This window comes from Diabrotica undecimpunctata, chromosome 8, assembly GCF_040954645.1.
Source record: "Diabrotica undecimpunctata isolate CICGRU chromosome 8, icDiaUnde3, whole genome shotgun sequence".
Taxonomy (NCBI): domain Eukaryota; kingdom Metazoa; phylum Arthropoda; class Insecta; order Coleoptera; family Chrysomelidae; genus Diabrotica; species Diabrotica undecimpunctata.
In genome coordinates, this window is record NC_092810.1 from 47,917,631 (window position 1) to 47,939,248 (window position 21,618).

The following is a 21,618-nucleotide window of genomic DNA, read 5'->3' on the forward strand; positions in this document are numbered from 1 at the left end:
GACATTGCGTTACATTTATGATTATGATTACGTTGACATGTTCTTTAAAACCCTTCATTATGAAATATCGAGAATATAGGGTCTTAATAAAAATTTTTTCAAAAAATTTGTGCTTAAATTAACTGCATATCCCATAAAACATAGGGCCTATATTACACACTTGACAGAAATCCAGCAGAAATCAAGAGAAGATGTAGATAACCATGCAAATGTTTAAAATTTAAAACTAAAAATAAAAAATAATAAATTAGAAAACGCAAGTTAATAATGAATGTTGAAGATTATAATAACATTGTATCTTTCATTAGGAACTATAAAGGTCTCACGATTTATTGCATGAAAGGACTCGTTGAAAAGTTTTCAAGGTATTTTAGGTATTTTAATAAATATATAATAATTACTAGAAAGTATAAAAAATTGTTTGTTATAGTCAATTTGAGGTTCATGTGACTACTCTGTCTTTGTTTATTCTTCAGTAAATAAATTAATAATGTAAGGTAAAATATTCTGTACTGTCCATATATTTTAGTTGCAGTTATGACACACTATATAGTATTCTTCAATTTGAGTATCAGAAGAGAATGAAAATAAGTCATTCAAGAACTCAACAAAACAAACAAAGATTTTGGGAATTATATCAACAATCTGTTAAAAACAAAGAAGCTCCAGGAATAGTAGTAAGGATTGCAGAAAAATTTGATATTGGACCTTGTTTGGTGGCAAAAATTATTTTAAACAAATATTTTGAAAACAACAATGATGAAAATGCAGAACCTGTTTCAAATGTCAATGTTTATTTAAGGGATACCTCATTAATATCTGATCCAATATTGGCCTATGAAATGTTTTTAGTAAGTACATCTATTGATATTATACTTTGTAAACTATAATGTAAGTAGGGTTTTACCATCAAATTGTTTACCACACCAATAACGTTATTTTTCAAAGTGTTCTATATCTTCTTCTATTTTATGTTCTATTTTTTAAAAATACCTTTTTTATTTTTCTGGAATAAATCTTTATATAATAAAGTTTTTATATAATACTTTCAGTATTGATTACTTCTTGTATATAAGATTTATTTTAAACTATCAAATAACATTTTTTATTGCTTTTTATTTTTAGTGTACCTTGTATGATAACGTTTATAGTCCTATAACAGATGCTATGAAAAGGTAAGAATTATTTCACTTCTTAGTTCTGAATTTAATTTATATTTATTTATTTATTTAATTAACATATATACCATTTTTACAGAAATATGACGTCAACCTTTACAAAGCTTATATATAGGTTGCGTTAATAAAAAAACAAACCAAAATTAAAATCAAACAAAATTCAATTAAAGTAGTAGCTTAAGTTATTAAATAATGCCCAAAATCCCTCAAATGATTTCTTAAATGTTGCTGTAGATATTCCAAATAACTCTAAACTATTGGTGTGCTTTGAAAATCTCAGTGTTACGAGTTCTTCTAGTATTAACATTAAAATTTATTAAACTTAGTAACTCTGGATCTTGAACATATCCATTTATAATTTTAAAAAGGAAACATAAATCCGCTTGACATCTTCTATCATGTAGTGATGAGATATTTAGTATTGACAGTATATCATCATATGTGTATTGATGTCTAATAAAACCAATTTGGTAAGCACATACCCTCAAGAATTTATTTTGAACTCTCTCGATACTGTAGATGTCACTGTTATATGAAGGAGACCAAATGAGAGAACCATACTCCAAAACTGATCGAACTAAACTACAGTATAACATTTTTAAAGTTTGTACTGAAAACTGATTACAGTTTCTAAGAATAAATCCCAACATTTTTAAAGCTTTAGCTGAGGTTTCGTTAACGTGATATTTAAAAGTTAGTTTAGAATCAAAATTTATACCTAATCTTTAATATTATGACGTGCCTCTAAAGGTACATTATTTATACAATAATCATAATTTACAAACTCTCTTGTTCTTCCAAAAGTAATTTTAAAACATTTTTGTATATTTAAGTATAGCATGTTTACCTCACACCAACTAGCTAAGCTTTTAATGTCATTCTGTAACAAAGAGGCATCAACTAGGTCATTAACTATTCGAAATATTTTAAGGTCATCAGCAAACATTAGAAATTTACTATTTTTAATCACTGAGGATATATCATTAACAAATATATTAAATAAGAGAGGTCCAATGTGAGACCCCTGAGGAACTCTTGAGGTTACAGATACTCGTTGAGATAAACAATTTCCATATTTAACATACTGACATCTACCAGATATATAACTACCTATCCACTCAATTATTTTACCTCCAAATCCATAGCCATTTAATTTAGCAATAAGCAGATCATGGTTAACTCTATCGAAGGCTTTTGAGAAGTTTGTGTAGATAGCGTCAACCTGACCCTTCTGTTCCACTGAATTAGCTATAAAATTCGTATACAATATTGAGTTCGTGCATGTAGACTTACCTTTAGAAAAGCCATGTTGTCCAACATCAATTAAATCTTTACAATTCCATGTCAAAAAGTTATTTACAAGACACTCAAAAAGTTTGGGTAATACAGATTGGTTACAAACAGCTCAATAATTTTCAACATCATTTTTATTACCAGATTTGAAAATAGGTGTTAAATAACTAGTCTTCCAAAGATCAGGAAAGATGCTGGTACTCAATGAGGAATTAAATAAGTAGCAGATAGAGGCTTTACAAGAGTAAAAATGCAATGCTTGAGAACATAAGCTGGCAAACAATCTGGTCCAAGCGATAAATTCCAAGGCATCTTTAAAATACTATCAATTATGTCAGACCTCAATACTATAATTATTCACATTTACATTCTGCTGATAGTTAAAAATTGGGGTCTAATTAATTTTAGAATTAGAATATGTAGTTGAGAAAAACTTACCAAATAGATTAACTACGTCTTGAGCATTATCACTTGTACTATCACCGTAGAACATATTAGATGGCAGATTATAACTTTTACGTTTATTATTGATATACTTCCAAAAATGTCGAGGATTAGATAGAATCCCATTCTCAATATTATTCAAATAGTTACTATAACATTGAGAGGAGAAAATCTTAACTCATTTCTTAACTGAGAAAATCTTAAATAATCATCCCTTCTACCAAACAATTTATACTGCTTATGTATTTTCTTTTTTAAATATATCAACTTCCTTAATTTACCATTAAACCAAATCGGAAACGAACTTTTTTAAAATTTTTTGATCGGAACAAAGAAGTCAAAACCTATAAACATAAAATCATAAAATACTGCTAAGCTGTAATTCACATCATCTGATAAAAGTCAGTCCCAATTTAAATTTGCAAAGTAATCATTTAGTCCAATGTAATTTGCATTTTTAAAATCATAATAAAATTCCTAGTAGTTCAGTTGATCATGCTTTTCAAAACCAGTTAATTCTACAATTATAGGTGAATGGTGGATACTATTATCAAATAGTGAATCAAGTGGAATAACTACATCAACATTATTTAAATTAGTAAATACTAAATCTAGAAAGACATTACGACTATTAGGTAAATTGTTTATTTGAAACATATTAAACTAACCAAAAGAAATAGCCAAATACACAGCAGGATAGTCATCGGGGCATTCAACATTTAATCCAAAGTTGTCATTACTCCAGGAAGCATTTGGCAAATTATAATCACCACACAGTAACAAGTTTTCACACTTCTCCATCACATATTCAACTGAACTGCAGTGGAACATGTATACATTTAGGTTGGATGCAGGAGGGATATAAACTCCACCCAAAACTATGCACTTATTACAAAAATTTGTTCTACTTCACAATCGGGGATTATCACTTTCTGCGTACTTATGTCATTTTTAACAGCAATCAGCACACCTCACCCCTAGTTTTTCCTGTATGAGCAGGATTACGATCATTTCTAAACACGTTGTAACCAATAAGTCCTAATTCTGCATCGCCATATTCACAAGTTAACCAAGTTTCCACCAAAATGATTATATGATAATTACATTGAGCTATGACAATTTCCAGAGACTTTAGTTTTGTTCTTAATCCACCAACATTTTGATAATAAATTGATAACGGAGGTGAGCTTATATGTTTCGTTGTGTCTAGTTTTTTTGTGTGGAATTATCATTTTTGCAAATTTCGGGTATACCTTTAATATATCGTATCAATAAATCTTTCTCACCTTGTTCTTGGCGTTTTTTGAGGTCCTCTTTGACTTCATTGAGTTTGTTGAGTTGCTGGGGGGTTAAATCAGAATTTATAAATATCTTTCTTGCTTTGGCAACGTGAATCTTATTTTTTAAAATATTCTTTACATCAAAAGTATTTGTTAATACAATTTTTAGGGAACGAGCACCATTTTTGTTTTTCTTACCAAATCTAACAGCTTTGACAACTTTAATATCCTCTTGAGTGATATCTTTGAAAATTGAGGTCACAGTAGCCAAATCATCAGAAGCAGCATTTCTTCTATCAACAGATTCACCTAGATTATGAATGATTAAGTTGTTCATTCTCTTTTGTCTTTCAAATATCTCACTTACAATATCCTCTTCTTGGTTTTTAGAATTCTGCAATTTCATATCATTAACCTCATTCTGCAGTTTTTCAATTAATTTGATCAGTTTTGGAACAAGTTTCATTCCAGATTTACACTCTTGGCACAAAAACTGTAGAACACGATTCTTCTGGTCTGTGTTCATAAGACCAGAACAATGAGTATCTTTGTGAACTGGTCGGTCACAGCTATCACAATAAAGCATTTCTTCTTCAGTACCATCTTTCTTGCATTCTATACACTTCATTTTCTAAATTAAAATTTGAAAGCCGGTCCTGTACACTAATGAGCTTTATCAATTATTGCCTACAGATAATGGACAGTTTTTTCGTGATTTGTAAATTACCACAAAAAGGGCAAAAACACTGAGTTATTTTCTGTTAATTGCAGATTAACCAACTATTACACAATTGTATTAATAACAATGTGAATGCATGAGATACCATAAAAATTAGCTTTAAATTCATACTAGATTTATAATTAGTTTCACTGTTTAACTTAAGATATTATGATTTATATACAGGAAGGTTAATTAAGGTGTGTACGCTGAGACTAGCTTTTTGACACTATTGACACTATTTCAGTCATACTTATATACAATTTAAAGGAACAACCATATAGTCTCTATATTGTTAATATTGTTTACTCTTAATATGAATTTTTTATGTTTTGTAGTATTTTGAATTTGTATTACAATGATAGTACAATGTGAAACTCAAATAAAATACGGATTTTAAACAATAACATTATTGTAAAATTTGAACTCAAATGATTTTTTATGTATAGTTTTGGCTTTAATAGTGTGTTGCCCCACGAGCCCTTTTAACTGCAGTCACTTGTCTTCTCATACTTCTGATAAGGCTATTGATCAGTTATTGAGGCAGTCTCTTCCATTCTTCAATCAAAGCAATTCTTACTTCTTCTCTGTTTTGAATAGCAGGAACCTGTTCCTTAAGTTTTCTGCCTAGCATGTCCCATACATGCTCTATCGGGTTTAGGTCCGGGGAACACACTGGCAAATTCATTGTTGTTATACCCACTTGTAATAAGAAGTCTCTTACACAGTGTTTGACATGTGGGCACTCATTATACTGCATTAAAATACAATTTTCTCCAATGTATGGTGCAAAAGGTACCACATAGTCTAGGAGAATATCTCTGATGTACCTATCTGCTGTTAATGCTCCACTATCAATCGCCACTAACTCTGTTCATGCTCCCAAACATATACTGCCCTACACCATAATTAAACCTCCACCAAAAGGTATGGTTGTAGTAAAATTGAAAGGTGTATTTGGTTCTCCTTGGTGTAGATACAATCTTTTTTTACTGTCGATGCAATTTACACACAACAGCTCTCACACGTAAAGAGAATTTGACTCTGCTGGTTATCATTCCAATTTTGATGTTCTCAGCCAGATTGTATTAGAGCTACACAATGGTATCTCTGGAATCTGGGAGCTTGTATTGGCACATATGACTTGAAACCTGCTTCTTTAATTCTCCTTCTTACTGTGCGCTCACTTATGCTGGTTCCAAGAAAATTTTGCATGAAGTTTTTGGTTTGAACTGCCATTTGGTGTCTATTTTGCAATGTTTGCAAAATTATAAATCAATCATCTAGAGCTGTGGTTAAACTTTTCTCCCTTGACCCCTTCTTCTTAAATACTCCCTGGTTTATCTTCAATGACTTACACAACCGTGGATGGTTGATAGCAATTTACAAAATATGGCAGCAACTTCCCTGTACATTCAACCATTTTCGACTATTGTGACGGCCCTAGCAATATCAAATGGTATTAAGTAAATCACTTATTTTTTCTTGCTCTTTGCAATAAGAACACCACTGATTAAAACAAAATCAAAAGAAAAATCACCTTCAACAAACTCAAACAAATTAACATATCAATTAAATACAAGTTTGTACTTATTATCAACAGATAATACAATTTTAAAATGTAAAACACAACATAAATAAACAAATTAATTTGACGTTTTGGAATTTAAAACTTTATTGTGGCGAGGAGCATTCAGACCTATCTAGCTATAGTCTATAAAATTCCTGTAAATTTGCTGGTGTGTGTTGGGATAAAGTATGGAACCAATAAATATCTTTGAAACGAAGAAGACATTATTTATAAAACTTTGCACATTGAAACAATAACACATTATGCCATATTTTTTGTTACTACTGTACTTCCTATTTCACAGAAAATACCCTTAACTCATGTAATTTAAATGGGACACACTGTATATTTTTGCATTATTTTATGTATTGAACGTTAAGATGGTTTTTGTAATGATTCACGGCTCATTTTAGGAAAATTATTTATTTCCCCTATTTTGCTTAATGCAGATTTGAGAGTTGGAGCCCTATTTTCAAAGAAAAATAAATGTACAGTTCCGCGGAGGATATTTTTTTGGGGTTCATCCAACTCAATAGGTTTGTCTGCGCTGATATGGATTGTACATGGAGGTTTTTAACCATTTATTAGTTTTTTTTCACGCCTAATATGTTCAACTATTGCCATTAACAATCCAGTTAAAAAGAAGAGTGACAAACAGTTTCTGTTGAAGGTATTGATCATTTACCTTTTACATAACTTGTTTTTCCTCTTGTGAGACGGGTCTATGGCGTGAGTGTCGTGTACTTATACCATTTGTTACATCCATTTTTATTTTATGAAAAACATAGAAAACATCTCATCTTACTTCAATATAATATTTTATCTTACTTCACAATAAAAAAAAAATTGACAAAATGAGTGACAAAACTATCAAGATGAAGCAATTGAACACAACTTTAACAGCTAATTATTGGCTGTTGATAATATTATAATGACAATGATAAGTTAAACACTGATTGCAAAACCTGTCCACATGTTTCAAATAACAATGTTGTCGATTGACCATTTACCAGCTATTTAATTCCTACTAAAATGGTAAATAATACCAGATATTTGAATTTTCAACCATCAACAAAAATGTAATATGATGACAAGTATGAATTCGATGGTAATACGATCTTAACAGACGTCACCACAGCACACATTTCTGTGTGGATAACAATTTTTAGATAATATGAATCATTTTTCAATATGTGAATTTAAGAAATACTTCAGGGAAAAACATCGTTTCTAAGAAGTCATGTACATATATTCATATAATAGTAAAGCAGGGCATTCACGTTCTGATTTGAAGTCTCACTTAGTAGGGCTACTAGTTGGATTCTACTAGTCGGCTCCACTCACGCTCCGACTTGCTTTCAAACTAGCGTTCCAACTTCAGTCCTAGTCTGTTTTCACAGTGATGTAGATCGCTCAGCCAAAAAATGTATCGAGTAAAGTTTACTCAAAATATAATTAGGAGGAGGAAAGTGGTAGCAACATTGTGCTTGTTAGCCTCACCATTTGAAAAGAACAAAAAAAATGTTGGATGAAAAAATTATGCGTTGATTGATAGTGTTTTCATACATCAACATCTACCTGAAACAGAATCAAGAATAGGTCGTCGCCTGTGCTGACGACCTAGCCATTGGTTTCCAAGATAAAAGTAAAGAAGCAGGAGAACGAGTTCTTATGTAACTACACTAAGTACCTACTTTAAGAGCTGGCGCTTACGCCCTAACACAAGCCAGACTGAAACCTATATTTTTCATCTGTCGAGTCGACTTGTGAGAGATACTCTCAATGTAACTCTAAATGATACAGCTATCAAACATTACAACAACCTCAAATATCTAGGCGTCACACTTAATAGAACACTAACATTCAAAAGTCATCTTACAAATGCAGTCAGTAAACTGAGAACAAGAAACAATATAATAACAAAACTTGCTGGAACAATTTGGGATGCTTCTGCAGATACACTTTGGGCTTCTGCGAAAGCTTTAGTTTTTTTCAGAAGATGGATTACATCTTTGAGTCTTACTCTGTCAAACGCTTTCTTTAGGTCAATCAGAAACAGAAATGCTGGTTTATTATACTCTAGTGATTTCTCAGTAATTTGCTTTATTACGAATATTGCATCTGTACACGATCTTTCACTACGAAAACCCTGTTGTTCATCTGCTAAACTTATCCTCTGATTTATTAGTACATACTTGTAAAATTTTGGTTATGTTTTAGGTTAGTATTTAACAAGTTTATACCTTTGTAGTTTTCTGGCTGTTTTTATCTCCTTTTTTAAATATGTAATAGAATTAGTTCACTCATTCTCCAATCTTCCGGTATTTTATAATTTTATTAATTAATGTTGTTAATTGTAAACAGTAATTCGTTTGATATCCCGTCTTTACTTGCTGCTTTTCTGTTCTTCAGCTTTTTAAGTATTTTCCGAACTTCCTGTATAATATATTAAGTTCTAGCGTCGTTTGTTCTTCCTCTCCATAGAGCTTTTTTAGGTAGTCAATTCATGTATCCTTTTCTATGTGTTTTGGTTCTATTAGTTCCTTTACCTCCGTTCTTTGACCTCTTATGAAGCGCCATATTTCCTTTTGCAGACCATATAACTCATGCTCCATTTCTTTCGAGAAGCGTTCCCAGTGATCATTTTTTATTTTTCTTACAAGTGACTGTGTTTCGTTTCTAATTGTCTTGTAATTATGGTATGCCTCTTGTGTTTTGGTTGATGTATTTCAGGTAAGCTTTATTCTTTTCTTTACATTTTTCCTTCACTTCTGTACAAAACCATGGAGTTCTTCGCCTAGGGAACGATTTTTTTTTATTTATATTTCTTTCACCAAGAACTTCCTTGGCCGAGGCTAAGATATTAGACTTAATTTTCGCCCAACTTTCTTCGACTCCATCACTTTCTGTGATATATTATGTGTTTCTGCTTTTATCAGTTATTCTTTTTTGTAATAGGTAACTTGTGGAGTCATCCTGTAAGCTTTCGACTTTTATCTTTGTGGTGTATTCTGGCGTTTTATCACATATATGTACAGATTGAACGAATTTAAAACGGAACATACAATTTAATATATGTCTGTTTGAACTGCATTTGAAATAGTGGACCAATATAAAACTTGGACAAAAATAAATCCATACCCAGTGATATACATTGTATAAAATATCGTTCAACTATCTGTCTCCTTTAAAGGAAAGAGGAGCTTGCCTAATAGTCGGAGAGATAGAGCCGAAATTTTGGAATGATCAGTAATATGACATTTCTCTATTGGAATATATTCATTGTAACTGGGTTAAGACTTTGCCTTACAGGCGGACGCCCCTCGTGGTACAGGGGGTGGCTATATAGGGATGAAGATCTTGGTATAACTAGACGAAATCCCAAAGGGCGGACGCGAGAGTGGATACATAAGGGGTGGCGGACAGGGGTGAAATTGCAATTTTTTGGGGAAAAATTAACGATAAGTAATATGTCCGCCATTTTCATGGCTCATTATTTAGCCCCTAAAAACTCTAAATCCAAAAGAGCGGACAGCTGGGTTGGTACAGAGAGCCATAAAACGGGGTCAAATGTACCACTTGCCTGCGCATTTTAGGTCTCGGTAACAATTTTCAAACTGATTTTATTATGATATTTTTATACCGATTGATTTGAAAATTTGTATGCTCACTTCTGTTACTATTCTGAAAAGCGTCAAGTAGAGTTTTCCTCAAAATTTTCCAAAAAAATTTCCGTAAATGAAAATTTTCGTAATTTTTTGAGGTAAAATCTTATTTGTAAAATCCTTTCGATTTTCTGTCAGTTATACCATGATTTTTTTCCAAAAATTTTCAAACGATTTTTCCGATAAGAAAAAAAAATTTAGAAAAACTTCGTCATTTTTCTCCTCATTGATGTCATCACATTCATCATCTTCGTCACTTTCACTTTCAATAATATCACATTCATTATCTGCTTCATTTTCAATCACTACTTCTCGAACTGATTCTGGCATCTGAGGTCCACTAAACCATTTGAATTTATATGTTTCATCTTCAAACTCCCAACCATGTTCTTCAACAATCAATTCTGTTGGTACTTTTTTATGAGCATTTGTCCAAATATTTGAAATATAATGGGCTCGCAGTAGATGTTGGTGTAATTCATCTTGACATGGTGGTAAGCTTGAAGCATCGAAATTTTTTATTTTTTTTTTTAAAAGGCTCGTTTACATCATGCAACTTATACTACCGGTTAAATAGTGAAAATCTGACATCGTTTACTTTTCTTTTTGGAATTGTTCTCGTCAGTCCTGTTCCATATAAGTGACATATGAAAGTTTCTAAGGTTTCAAAAACTTCATTACAATCGAAGTCAGTTTCACCAAGTTGGATAAAAGCATCTTGATATTTATTACATTTAGCGCATGCGTCTAGAATTACTGATCTAAATGGAACGCGCATCATTATTATTTTAATATTTTAAAATAATAATGATGCAAAATTAATGTCCAAACAGAATTTCTAAAATTATAATTAACTAATGAAAAAAAAAATTCAATCAATTTAAAAGTTAAAAAAAAATATTGAAAATATCTACAAAGTAAATTTCAAAACTTAAAAAATTGATAATTCCACTATTAAACTGATTTTTATTAATAATTATTTGTAAAATGTTAAAGGAATTCTACAAATTGAATTTTACCTATTGATAAATAGAAATAATATATTTTGTATTTGATTATTAATGTAATAATAAATCAAATTTTTTTTATATCTGAACAACCATTATTTATGCAATATAAATTTAAAAACCTTTTTATTGTAATAAAAAATAAGTAAAATTACTATTTGTTATACTAAAAATATTTAATAGTTAACATTATAAAATTACTTTAATTTAATATAATATCAAATATCAAACATTTATTCAATTAAAAATTAATTCGTAAAATATTTATATTTAAGAAAAAAATGTGATTTGTAAAGTAAATATGACTTTAGTTTGTAAAAAAAAAACATACAGAAAATCGAAAGGATTCTACAAATTAGATTTTACCTTTAAAAATTACGAAAATTTTCATTTACGGAAATTTTTTTGGAAAATTTTGAGGAAAACTCTACTTGACGCTTCTCAGAATAGTAACAGAAGTGAGTATACAAATTTTCAAATCAATCGGTATAAAAATATCATAATAAAATCAGTTTGAAAATTGTTACCGAGACCTAAAATGCGCAGGCAAGTGGTACATTTGACCCCGTTTTATGGCTCTCTGTACCAACCCAGCTGTCCGCCCTTTTGGATTTAGAGTTTTTAGGGGCTAAATAATGAGCCATGAAAATGGCGGACATATTACTTATCGTTAATTTTTCCCCAAAAAATTGCAACTTCACCCCTGTCCGCCACCCCTTATGTATCCACTCTCGCGTCCGCCCTTTGGGATTTCGTCTAGTTATACCAAGATCTTACTCTGGGCAAATTTTCAGCCATATTATCGATCGTTAATTTTTCCGAAAAAAATTACAACTTCATCCTTGTATAGCCACCCCCTGTACCACGAGGGGCGTCCGCCTGTAAGGCAAAGTCTTAACCCAGTTACAATGAATATATTCCAATAGAGAAATGTCATATTACTGATCAGTTCAAAATTTCGGCTCTATCTCTTGGACTATACGGAAGCGATAAGCGGTTTGACAGCATAATAACTGCTTGTGTAGTCTAGTTTTTTCAGTCATTCTAGGCAACCTATTTGGGTGGAGTTTTGACTTGTTCTTGAATGAATTCAGAATCCAGCAGCCCGCTGAAGTATTCAATTTTTATAATATAATTATTTGACAACCTTTTGTTGGCCAACCACCTAGAGCGGAGTTGAGCCGAAATACATTGATTTCGTATGTTCCGTTTTAAATTCGTTCAATCTGTATGTGTTTTCATTCGGATTTTGCACAATACCAATTTATGATCGCTTCCTATTTCTGTTGATGTTAGTGCTCTTACATCCAAGATTTGAGAGGGGTGTAACTCTCTATTCGATAGAATATCCTCTACTGTTTTCAAAAGTTTATTTGTATTGTTCTTTGTGAGGTAAAAATGTATTATTAATACGTATTTTGTTTATGCTGCAGAGATCCGTCAGAAGGTCTCCATTTTCATTTCTGATATTTTCATTATATTGCCGTTTTATTCCTGGAACTATATCATTGTCAACACGGGCGTTAAAATCACCCATAATGATTATATATTCATCATTTCGGATCTCGTTTATTACAGTCTAAAGGTGTTCGTAGAATTTTACCGTTGTGGCGGTATCTCTGTTGTTGTATCTTGTTTTTTCTTTTTAAATACAATTCAAACTTTTACTCTTACACATAAATTGTCTCTTTTATGCTAACATAAGTACATTTAATTTTTGAATAAATACTTGGCACTTTACACTTTTTTTTACAGTTTTTAATAAATAACCTTTAATTCCCGATTATTTTTAGCTCTTTAGGGCAACAATATGAAATTAAATTGTATAGAGAAGCCACACAACTTGGTTTAGGTTTCCGTGACGAAGAACAACTGAGAAGGTATGGGTATGACAAAACTCCTGATTGTAAGTTAGAAGTACCAGTTTCCATAAATGGATTCGTTATCAATTGGATTGAAAGTAAAGCTTTATTTGGGGAACCTGACGTTCATAAAGAGTATTTGAAAAATCAGTATCTAAGTTATTGGAACAGGTAAAATATTTGTTTATAGCAACTATAATCGAAAATCAAAATTGTAGGCAGTAAATTCGTAGTGTAGTAATAGTGACGTTTTAGCGCTATTGTAGGTCTTCCAATGGCGTCCGAAAAGCTACTTGTATTAACGAAATAGCTATTTATAATATGTATCACGTTAATGTAGTGTACCGTTTTTAAATAAAACGAGCGGTTCTAATTTATATAAATATATTTATTTATAAGCGTACAGCACGAAAATATCCTATCGACTAACTTAGCTAATATTGGAGCTACTTATATATAAAAGTTATTATGTATTACAATATTCTGGAATAGTCCACCTCTATTCTTCTCATCGAAAGCGCATCGAAGACGGGCGCTATTGAAATGTCAACTCTTGAGTATTCTAGATTTATCCTTCTAAGAATTGTGAAACATACCACTCATCGGAGATGGACTATTTCGTTACACTACTCCCCTCTTAGATCTGAGCGTCCCGATCAGCAACTCTAGATGTAGGCCCAGGATGGCGGAATCTACAGAACGCTCCAGCTCTACATGAACCCCTCAAGAAGAAATAACAGTCTACTGACTTTAAAGGACACGATCTTTTCGGGTTAATGCAACACACAGTAATTCGTACGCCAGTTTCTCGGCAGATCACTTCAAGCATGCTTCTGACAATATTCCAATCCAGATTATCTAGTGCATGGTCTATCTTGGGTAAGGCCAAATTCTTGATGTCATAATTGCACACGTTTTTCTTTAAATTAGTTAGAGCACGCCATATATCCTCGTAGCTTGCCTTGTCTGTATACGACTTCCTGGTCACCATATACAGCAAAGATCCAGGACCATCTTCTAATCTCAGTACTCTTCCAGCTTTAGCCTGCTGATTTTTTAACTCGTCCAAACGACCGAACATCTTATAAAATACGGATAAGATTCCATCCGAATAAAATGAAAAAGACAGCAAAGATTTGATTTCACGTACAAAGCGTCTATGTATCTGTTGATACGTATTTCGACTTAATAAGTCTCATCAGAACAGTTATTCATAGCCGTTCTCAACGTGAAAAATAATCTTTTCTTTTTTTTAAGAAGCAACAATAAAATGGCTTCGTTATGGACGCAATAGCGACATCTGATAGAAAAATCGGTAAGATAGTTTCGAAACAAATTCAGATTTCTGCTTTAATCTGAACCTTCTATAAATGCAAGGTATAACAGACGTTCATAAAGATGTTAATAGAGACATGGGGAATCTAAAATTTGCATTCCACGACATGTCTATCAACTAAGCAGAAATCCTTAACGAATTTGTTTCTTGTACTCATACAGAGTAGATCCGAATAAAGTGAAAAAGACAGAGACAAAGATTTGATTTCACGTACAAAGCGTCTATGTATCTGTTGATACGTATTTCGATTTAATAAGTCTCATCAGAACAGTTATTCATAGCCGTTCTCAACGTGAAAAATAATCTTTTCTTTTTTTTAAGAAGCAACAATAAAATGGCTTCGTTATGGACGCAATAGCGACATCTGATAGAAAAATCGGTAAGATAGTTTCGAAACAAATTCAGATTTCTGCTTTAATCTGAACAGCTATAAATGCAAGGTATAACAGACGTTGATAAAGATGTTAATAGAGACATGGGGAATCTAAAATTTGCATTCCACGACATGTCTATCAACTAAGCAGAAATCCTTAACGAATTTGTTTCTTGTACTCATACAGAGTAGACCCGAATAAAGTGAAAAAGACAGAGACAAAGATTTGATTTCACGTACAAAGCGTCTATGTATCTGTTGATACGTATTTCGATTTAATAAGTCTCATCAGAACAGTTATTCATAGCCGTTCTCAACGTGAAAAATAATCTTTTCTTTTTTTTAAGAAGCAACAATAAAATGGCTTTGTTATGGACGCAATAGCTACATCTGATAGAAAAATCGGTAAGATAGTTTCGAAACAAATTCAGATTTCTGCTTTAATCTGAACCTTCTATAAATGCAAGGTATAACAGACGTTGATAAAGATATTAATAGAGACATGGGGAATCTAAAATTTGCATTCCACGACATGTCTATCAACTAAGCAGAAATCCTTAACGAATTTGTTTCTTGTACTCATACATAGTAGATACGAATAAAGTGAAAAAGACAGCAAAGATTTGATTTCACGTACAAAGCGTCTATGTATCTGTTGATACGTATTTCGATTTAATAAGTCTCATCAGAACAGTTATTCATAGCCGTTCTCAACGTGAAAAATAATCTTTTCTTTTTTTTAAGAAGCAACAATAAAATGGCTTCGTTATGGACGCAATAGCGACATCTGATAGAAAAATCGGTAAGATAGTTTCGAAACGAATTCAGATTTCTGCTTTAATCTGAACCTTCTATAAATGCAAGGTATAACAGACGTTGATAAAGATGTTAATAGAGACATGGGGAATCTAAAATTTGCATTCCACGACATGTCTATCAACTAAGCAGAAATCCTTAACGAATTTGTTTCTTGTACTCATACAGAGTAGATCCGAATAAAGTGAAAAAGACAGAGACAAAGATTTGATTTCACGTACAAAGCGTCTATGTATCTGTTGATACGTATTTCGATTTAATAAGTCTCATCAGAACAGTTATTCATAGCCGTTCTCAACGTGAAAAATAATCTTTTCTTTTTTTTAAGAAGCAACAATAAAATGGCTTCGTTATGGACGCAATAGCGACATCTGATAGAAAAATCGGTAAGATAGTTTCGAAACAAATTCAGATTTCTGCTTTAATCTGAACAGCTATAAATGCAAGGTATAACAGACGTTGATAAAGATGTTAATAGAGACATGGGGAATCTAAAATTTGCATTCCACGACATGTCTATCAACTAAGCAGAAATCCTTAACGAATTTGTTTCTTGTACTCATACAGAGTAGACCCGAATAAAGTGAAAAAGACAGAGACAAAGATTTGATTTCACGTACAAAGCGTCTATGTATCTGTTGATACGTATTTCGATTTAATAAGTCTCATCAGAACAGTTATTCATAGCCGTTCTCAACGTGAAAAATAATCTTTTCTTTTTTTTAAGAAGCAACAATAAAATGGCTTTGTTATGGACGCAATAGCTACATCTGATAGAAAAATCGGTAAGATAGTTTCGAAACAAATTCAGATTTCTGCTTTAATCTGAACCTTCTATAAATGCAAGGTATAACAGACGTTGATAAAGATGTTAATAGAGACATGGGGAATCTAAAATTTGCATTCCACGACATGTCTATCAACTAAGCAGAAATCCTTAACGAATTTGTTTCTTGTACTCATACATAGTAGATACGAATAAAGTGAAAAAGACAGCAAAGATTTGATTTCACGTACAAAGCGTCTATGTATCTGTTGATACGTATTTCGATTTAATAAGTCTCATCAGAACAGTTATTCATAGCCGTTCTCAACGTGAAAAATAATCTTTTCTTTTTTTTTAAGAAGCAACAATAAAATGGCTTCGTTATGGACGCAATAGCGACATCTGATAGAAAAATCGGTAAGATAGTTTCGAAACGAATTCAGATTTCTGCTTTAATCTGAACCTTCTATAAATGCAAGGTATAACAGACGTTGATAAAGATGTTAATAGAGACATGGGGAATCTAAAATTTGCATTCCACGACATGTCTATCAACTAAGCAGAAATCCTTAACGAATTTGTTCCTTGTACTCATACAGAGTAGATCCGAATAAAATGAAAAAGACAGCAAAGATTTGATTTCACGTACAAAGCGTCTATGTATCTGTTGATACGTATTTCGATTTAATAAGTCTCATCAGAACAGTTATTCATAGCCGTTCTCAACGTGAAAAATAATCTTTTCTTTTTTTTAAGAAGCAACAATAAAATGGCTTCGTTATGGACGCAATAGCGACATCTGATAGAAAAATCGGTAAGATAGTTTCGAAACAAATTCAGATTTCTGCTTTAATCTGAACAGCTATAAATGCAAGGTATAACAGACGTTGATAAAGATGTTAATAGAGACATGGGGAATCTAAAATTTGCATTCCACGACATGTCTATCAACTAAGCAGAAATCCTTAACGAATTTGTTCCTTGTACTCATACAGAGTAGATCCGAATAAAATGAAAAAGACAGCAAAGATTTGATTTCACGTACAAAGCGTCTATGTATCTGTTGATACGTATTTCGACTTAATAAGTCTCATCAGAACAGTTATTCATAGCCGTTCTCAACGTGAAAAATAATCTTTTCTGTCTTTTAAGAAGCAACAATAAAATGGCTTCGTTATGGACGCAATAGCGACATCTGATAGAAAAATCGGTAAGATAGTTTCGAAACAAATTCAGATTTCTGCTTTAATCTGAACGAATGGAACGGTGTGAGGCGAGGGGAATATATTGAAGAACATTCGATTGTAGAATAATTTTTAAAATAAAACTCATAAGCAGTCTCGTTATTTAATAGCGAGACCTCGGTTTGTCGGTAGTAAACCAGTGACATATGACGTATAATATATTACTAAAGTTAGTAGTAATTTTTGTGAATAGGTAGCGCTGTGGTTTTCATTACGGAAAGACAGACAGAATAAGCAAATTATAATATTGATAAACCAGTGACGTATGTGACGTTATACGTCATTAATCAAAATTGTTAGCAATAAATCAACCGTATTGTTTCAAGAGCAAAATATGATTGAAATGTCAGATGTTGGTAGTTCAGATTTCTTTCCTAGGTGGCGTAGTTACCCTACCGGACAAACAGTGTGCCTGTCAACCTAGCCTTTTATGTAGATAGATTTTTTTGATGACGAGTTATTTTAATCGGAATTGTCCAAATGCTAGCTTGTACAGATTATTGTAATGGTCAATTTAGATACGACAAAATAGCTGACATAATGCCACTGAAAAAATATCAAGAAATACGTCATTATCTACATTTTGTCGATAATAATTCTATTAGTGACGACCGTTATCATAAAATTATACCTGTGATGGATCATGTAAGACATAGTTTTCTAAAAATTCAAGAAGAAAGACGAATGTCCATCAACGAAATGATGGTTCCCTAAAAATGAAAAAAAGCTGGTTCTAGGCGACAATATATTAAAAATAAGCCTAAGAAATGGAGTTTCAAATTGTTTCTGCGATGCGAAATGCCAGGAATGGTCTATGATTTAATACATTTTGGAACAAGAACTGACTTTTGGAACTAGGGAGCAAGTAGTTATAACTTTTAATAAAACTATTTCAAATCCGATAGGTACTATTTTGTATTTTGATAACTTTTTTGTTCTGATTTTTATCCTATTTACGCGATGTTAAAGGGATACTTTCACATGACACTTTACGCATAAATATAGTGAGGAATTGTCCCACTAAGGATGAAAAGAAACTTCGGACTGAAGGTAAAGGGTCTTATTTTCAAATGGTCGATAATGACCAGAGGGTGGCAATTGTTCAGTGGTTCGACAATAATCTAGTACGACTCTGTAGTTCATATGTAGTTGTATATCCGTTATTTTCCATTAAAAGGTTTGTTACAACAAAATCAAACACAAAAACAGACATAACGTGCCCAACAATAGTATCCCATATACCCATCGGCATGTGGGTGAAGTGGATCTCGCAGGTATGTTTGTATCCCTATATAGAACGTCACTAAAAACCCACAGATGGTCTATATCAATATTTTCACAAATCTTGGATATTTGTGTAAATAACACTTGGATTCTATATAAAAGACATGATATTGCTGAATACACATAAAAGAACAAAAACTTTAAAACAATTTCATTTTTCCGTAATTGACAGCTTTCTCCGTAACAATAAAAAACATGGAAGACCTTCAAATAAGGACATCGCTGCCCCCCCACCCCCCCAAAAAAAAGAATAAAAACCATGTTTAAACCCCGATCAGAAGGTGATTTGATAATTTCTGACATTTTCCACAAAGGGCCGATGCCGTAAGTGTTTAATTACCCAAACACATAAAATGTACGAAATGTGACGTACGTCTATGTTTTGTGTAGAAACGAAATTGTTTTTACGATTTTCATGATGAGCAGGTAATCTTTGTAAATTATTGTTGTTAATAAAATAAATCGGTACAGCCCTGGGTGTTATTTTATTTTTCCACTGAAATTTGATTTATAAAACAAGTACTCAAATTGGTAATTTATATTGTAATACATACATATTGTTTTATGGTTTCTTGGCATTGTGCAGTCAGTTACTCAGATACAAATCAAAGTCAAGTCACGGAAATAATTTTGCATATTTCTTGTTTTGCCAAGTTAAGCGTTAAAATATTCCCAAGCTCAGTAAACAACTATATCATTACAAAAAATGAACCGTGAAAGTCTACTCTTTTTTTAGATAATTGTTTTCTTCTTAATATTATAAAAAAAATATTAGCATTTTCTGTCAATGTGTGTAATTGAATACATAACTAATAAATTTAATGTTTTTTTTTTTTTAGATTTGGACCTGGTCTAGTAATATATTGGTTTGGTTTTCTGGATAGTATAGTAGAATCGAATGATAAAAAAATAATTATTAGAGACCATTTGCCGAAGAACGTATGTCAGCTTCCAATGCCTAACTTTGAATTTGTTCTATAAATTTATTCTTACAAAGACTGTATAAGTATATGAATTAATTTTTAGTTTTTTTATAAATATAATTTTAATTACAATAGAATATTAGTTTTTGTTAATCTATTAAAATTTTTTATTCAATAATTAAATGTCTTTACAATGTACTACGTAAGTAACACCAGACTACTTTACATATAAAAGATTGCCCTTCGTTGATAATCTAACAAATAAGATTACATCGCTCTTCAAACCATACAATAACATCAGAATTGGTAAATACAGCGGTATTAATAACAAAAGTCTATTTTCTCGTGTTAAAGATAAGACACGTATATTACCAATACAATCTATAAAATACTGTGTTTAGGCTGCGAAGGTTGCTATATTGGACAGACAAGCCAATGGTTAAAACAACTTATTACCCAGCACAAAAGTGACTGCCATAAAGGTAAAAACACATGCGCTGTTGTCGAACACTTCATCAACACAGGTCACAAATTTGACTATACCAATGTTGAAATCCACAAACAGTAACTAATTATAAAAACAGGCTGTTTCTGGAAATGTGTTATATTACTAACACAAAAAATGTACTAAATTACAAAATAGATACGAATCAGCTAAGCAGCATCTACAGCAATATTCTGCAATTCATTTAAGTCAAAATTAATTTACGGTATGCCTGCTACCTTATTTTATATATAGAAATTTAAAGAAACTCGTCTATTCCACTATACACTTTTTGTTGTTTTATGTGTATTTTAACTTATTTTAAAATTGTCAGCCTAATTGTGAAAGTGTAAAACAAATGTTTGTCTTGTCTTTGTGCAAAACCTCTAAAGTAAAAAAAGTGCTACCTCTGTAAGTAAATATTTATGTAATTTTATCTTAATGTTGCTTATCTCTTTGTTTTAATAAATTTGTAGAGCACTTCTGATGAAGCCAACAATCAGTTGGCGAAATATTAAGTGCCAAAAAAATAGAATTGTTTTAATTCCAGACCGAGAGAACTTGACATATACTAAAGAAAATTATATATATATATATATATATATATATATATATATATATATATATATATATACACAGTAGACTCCCTCTATAATGAGAACTAAAACGGCAGACTAATTACCTCGTTATAAGCCGATCTCGTTATATCAGACAACAATAATACTGTGCATACATATGTAGTTGTCTAAAACATTAACTTTCTATAGTGAAGCCATTCAGAGCAATATAAGATGCTAAATATTGTTTGAATGGCGTTTTTGAAAAAAAAGTTGTTTACTTTTATTGTCAATGAAATACGTTAAAACAAAAAAGAGTTGTTTACTTATATTGTCAATGCTAAATATGCTACAGCCCTATAAAAGAGCCTCGACCTTCCCAAGTCTATTACGCCAGTCAGTTCTATCCATTGCCAACTGTTGCCAGTTTGCTGCGCATATTTTGTACCATATTGTCAATGATATACGTTAAAACAAAAAATCTGTACTTACATTTTTTTCAAACAACATAATGTATAAAGCGTATTTTCAAGGATAACATAAACTATTGTTTCTGCAATTGGAAGAAGTCTGTCATTTTTGACTTTTTCAGTTTTCAGTTAAATTTTCCAGTATCACGCTATCATATTTCCTAAAGATGTGAAACAGTTGTATGCTTCTTTATTTGCGTTTTGTCTTTGGATAAAGTTTCTTACAGCGTATAAAGTACTTTCCACATCTTGTCTATTAGGACCTTCTTATTATTAGGTGCGAATGGTCAAACTATGGCTAAATTGCCCTTAGAGAACTTTGAGGCTCTAATTGATACGACCAAGAAA

The 21,618-nt window shown here is 31.7% G+C and overlaps 1 protein-coding gene across 1 annotated transcript; it reads left to right on the forward strand.

Moving 5' to 3' along the window:
* The first annotated feature begins 126 nt into the window (after nt 1-126).
* Nucleotides 127-19,896, forward strand: LOC140447517 (CDAN1-interacting nuclease 1). The gene is made up of 5 exons (XM_072540215.1): nt 127-365; nt 530-851; nt 1,126-1,175; nt 12,949-13,188; nt 19,676-19,896. The coding sequence occupies exons 1-5, from the start codon at nt 268-270 to the stop codon at nt 19,815-19,817; spliced, it is 852 nt and encodes a 283-aa protein (XP_072396316.1). The 5' UTR covers nt 127-267; the 3' UTR covers nt 19,818-19,896.
* Nucleotides 19,897-21,618: the final 1,722 nt, after the last annotated feature.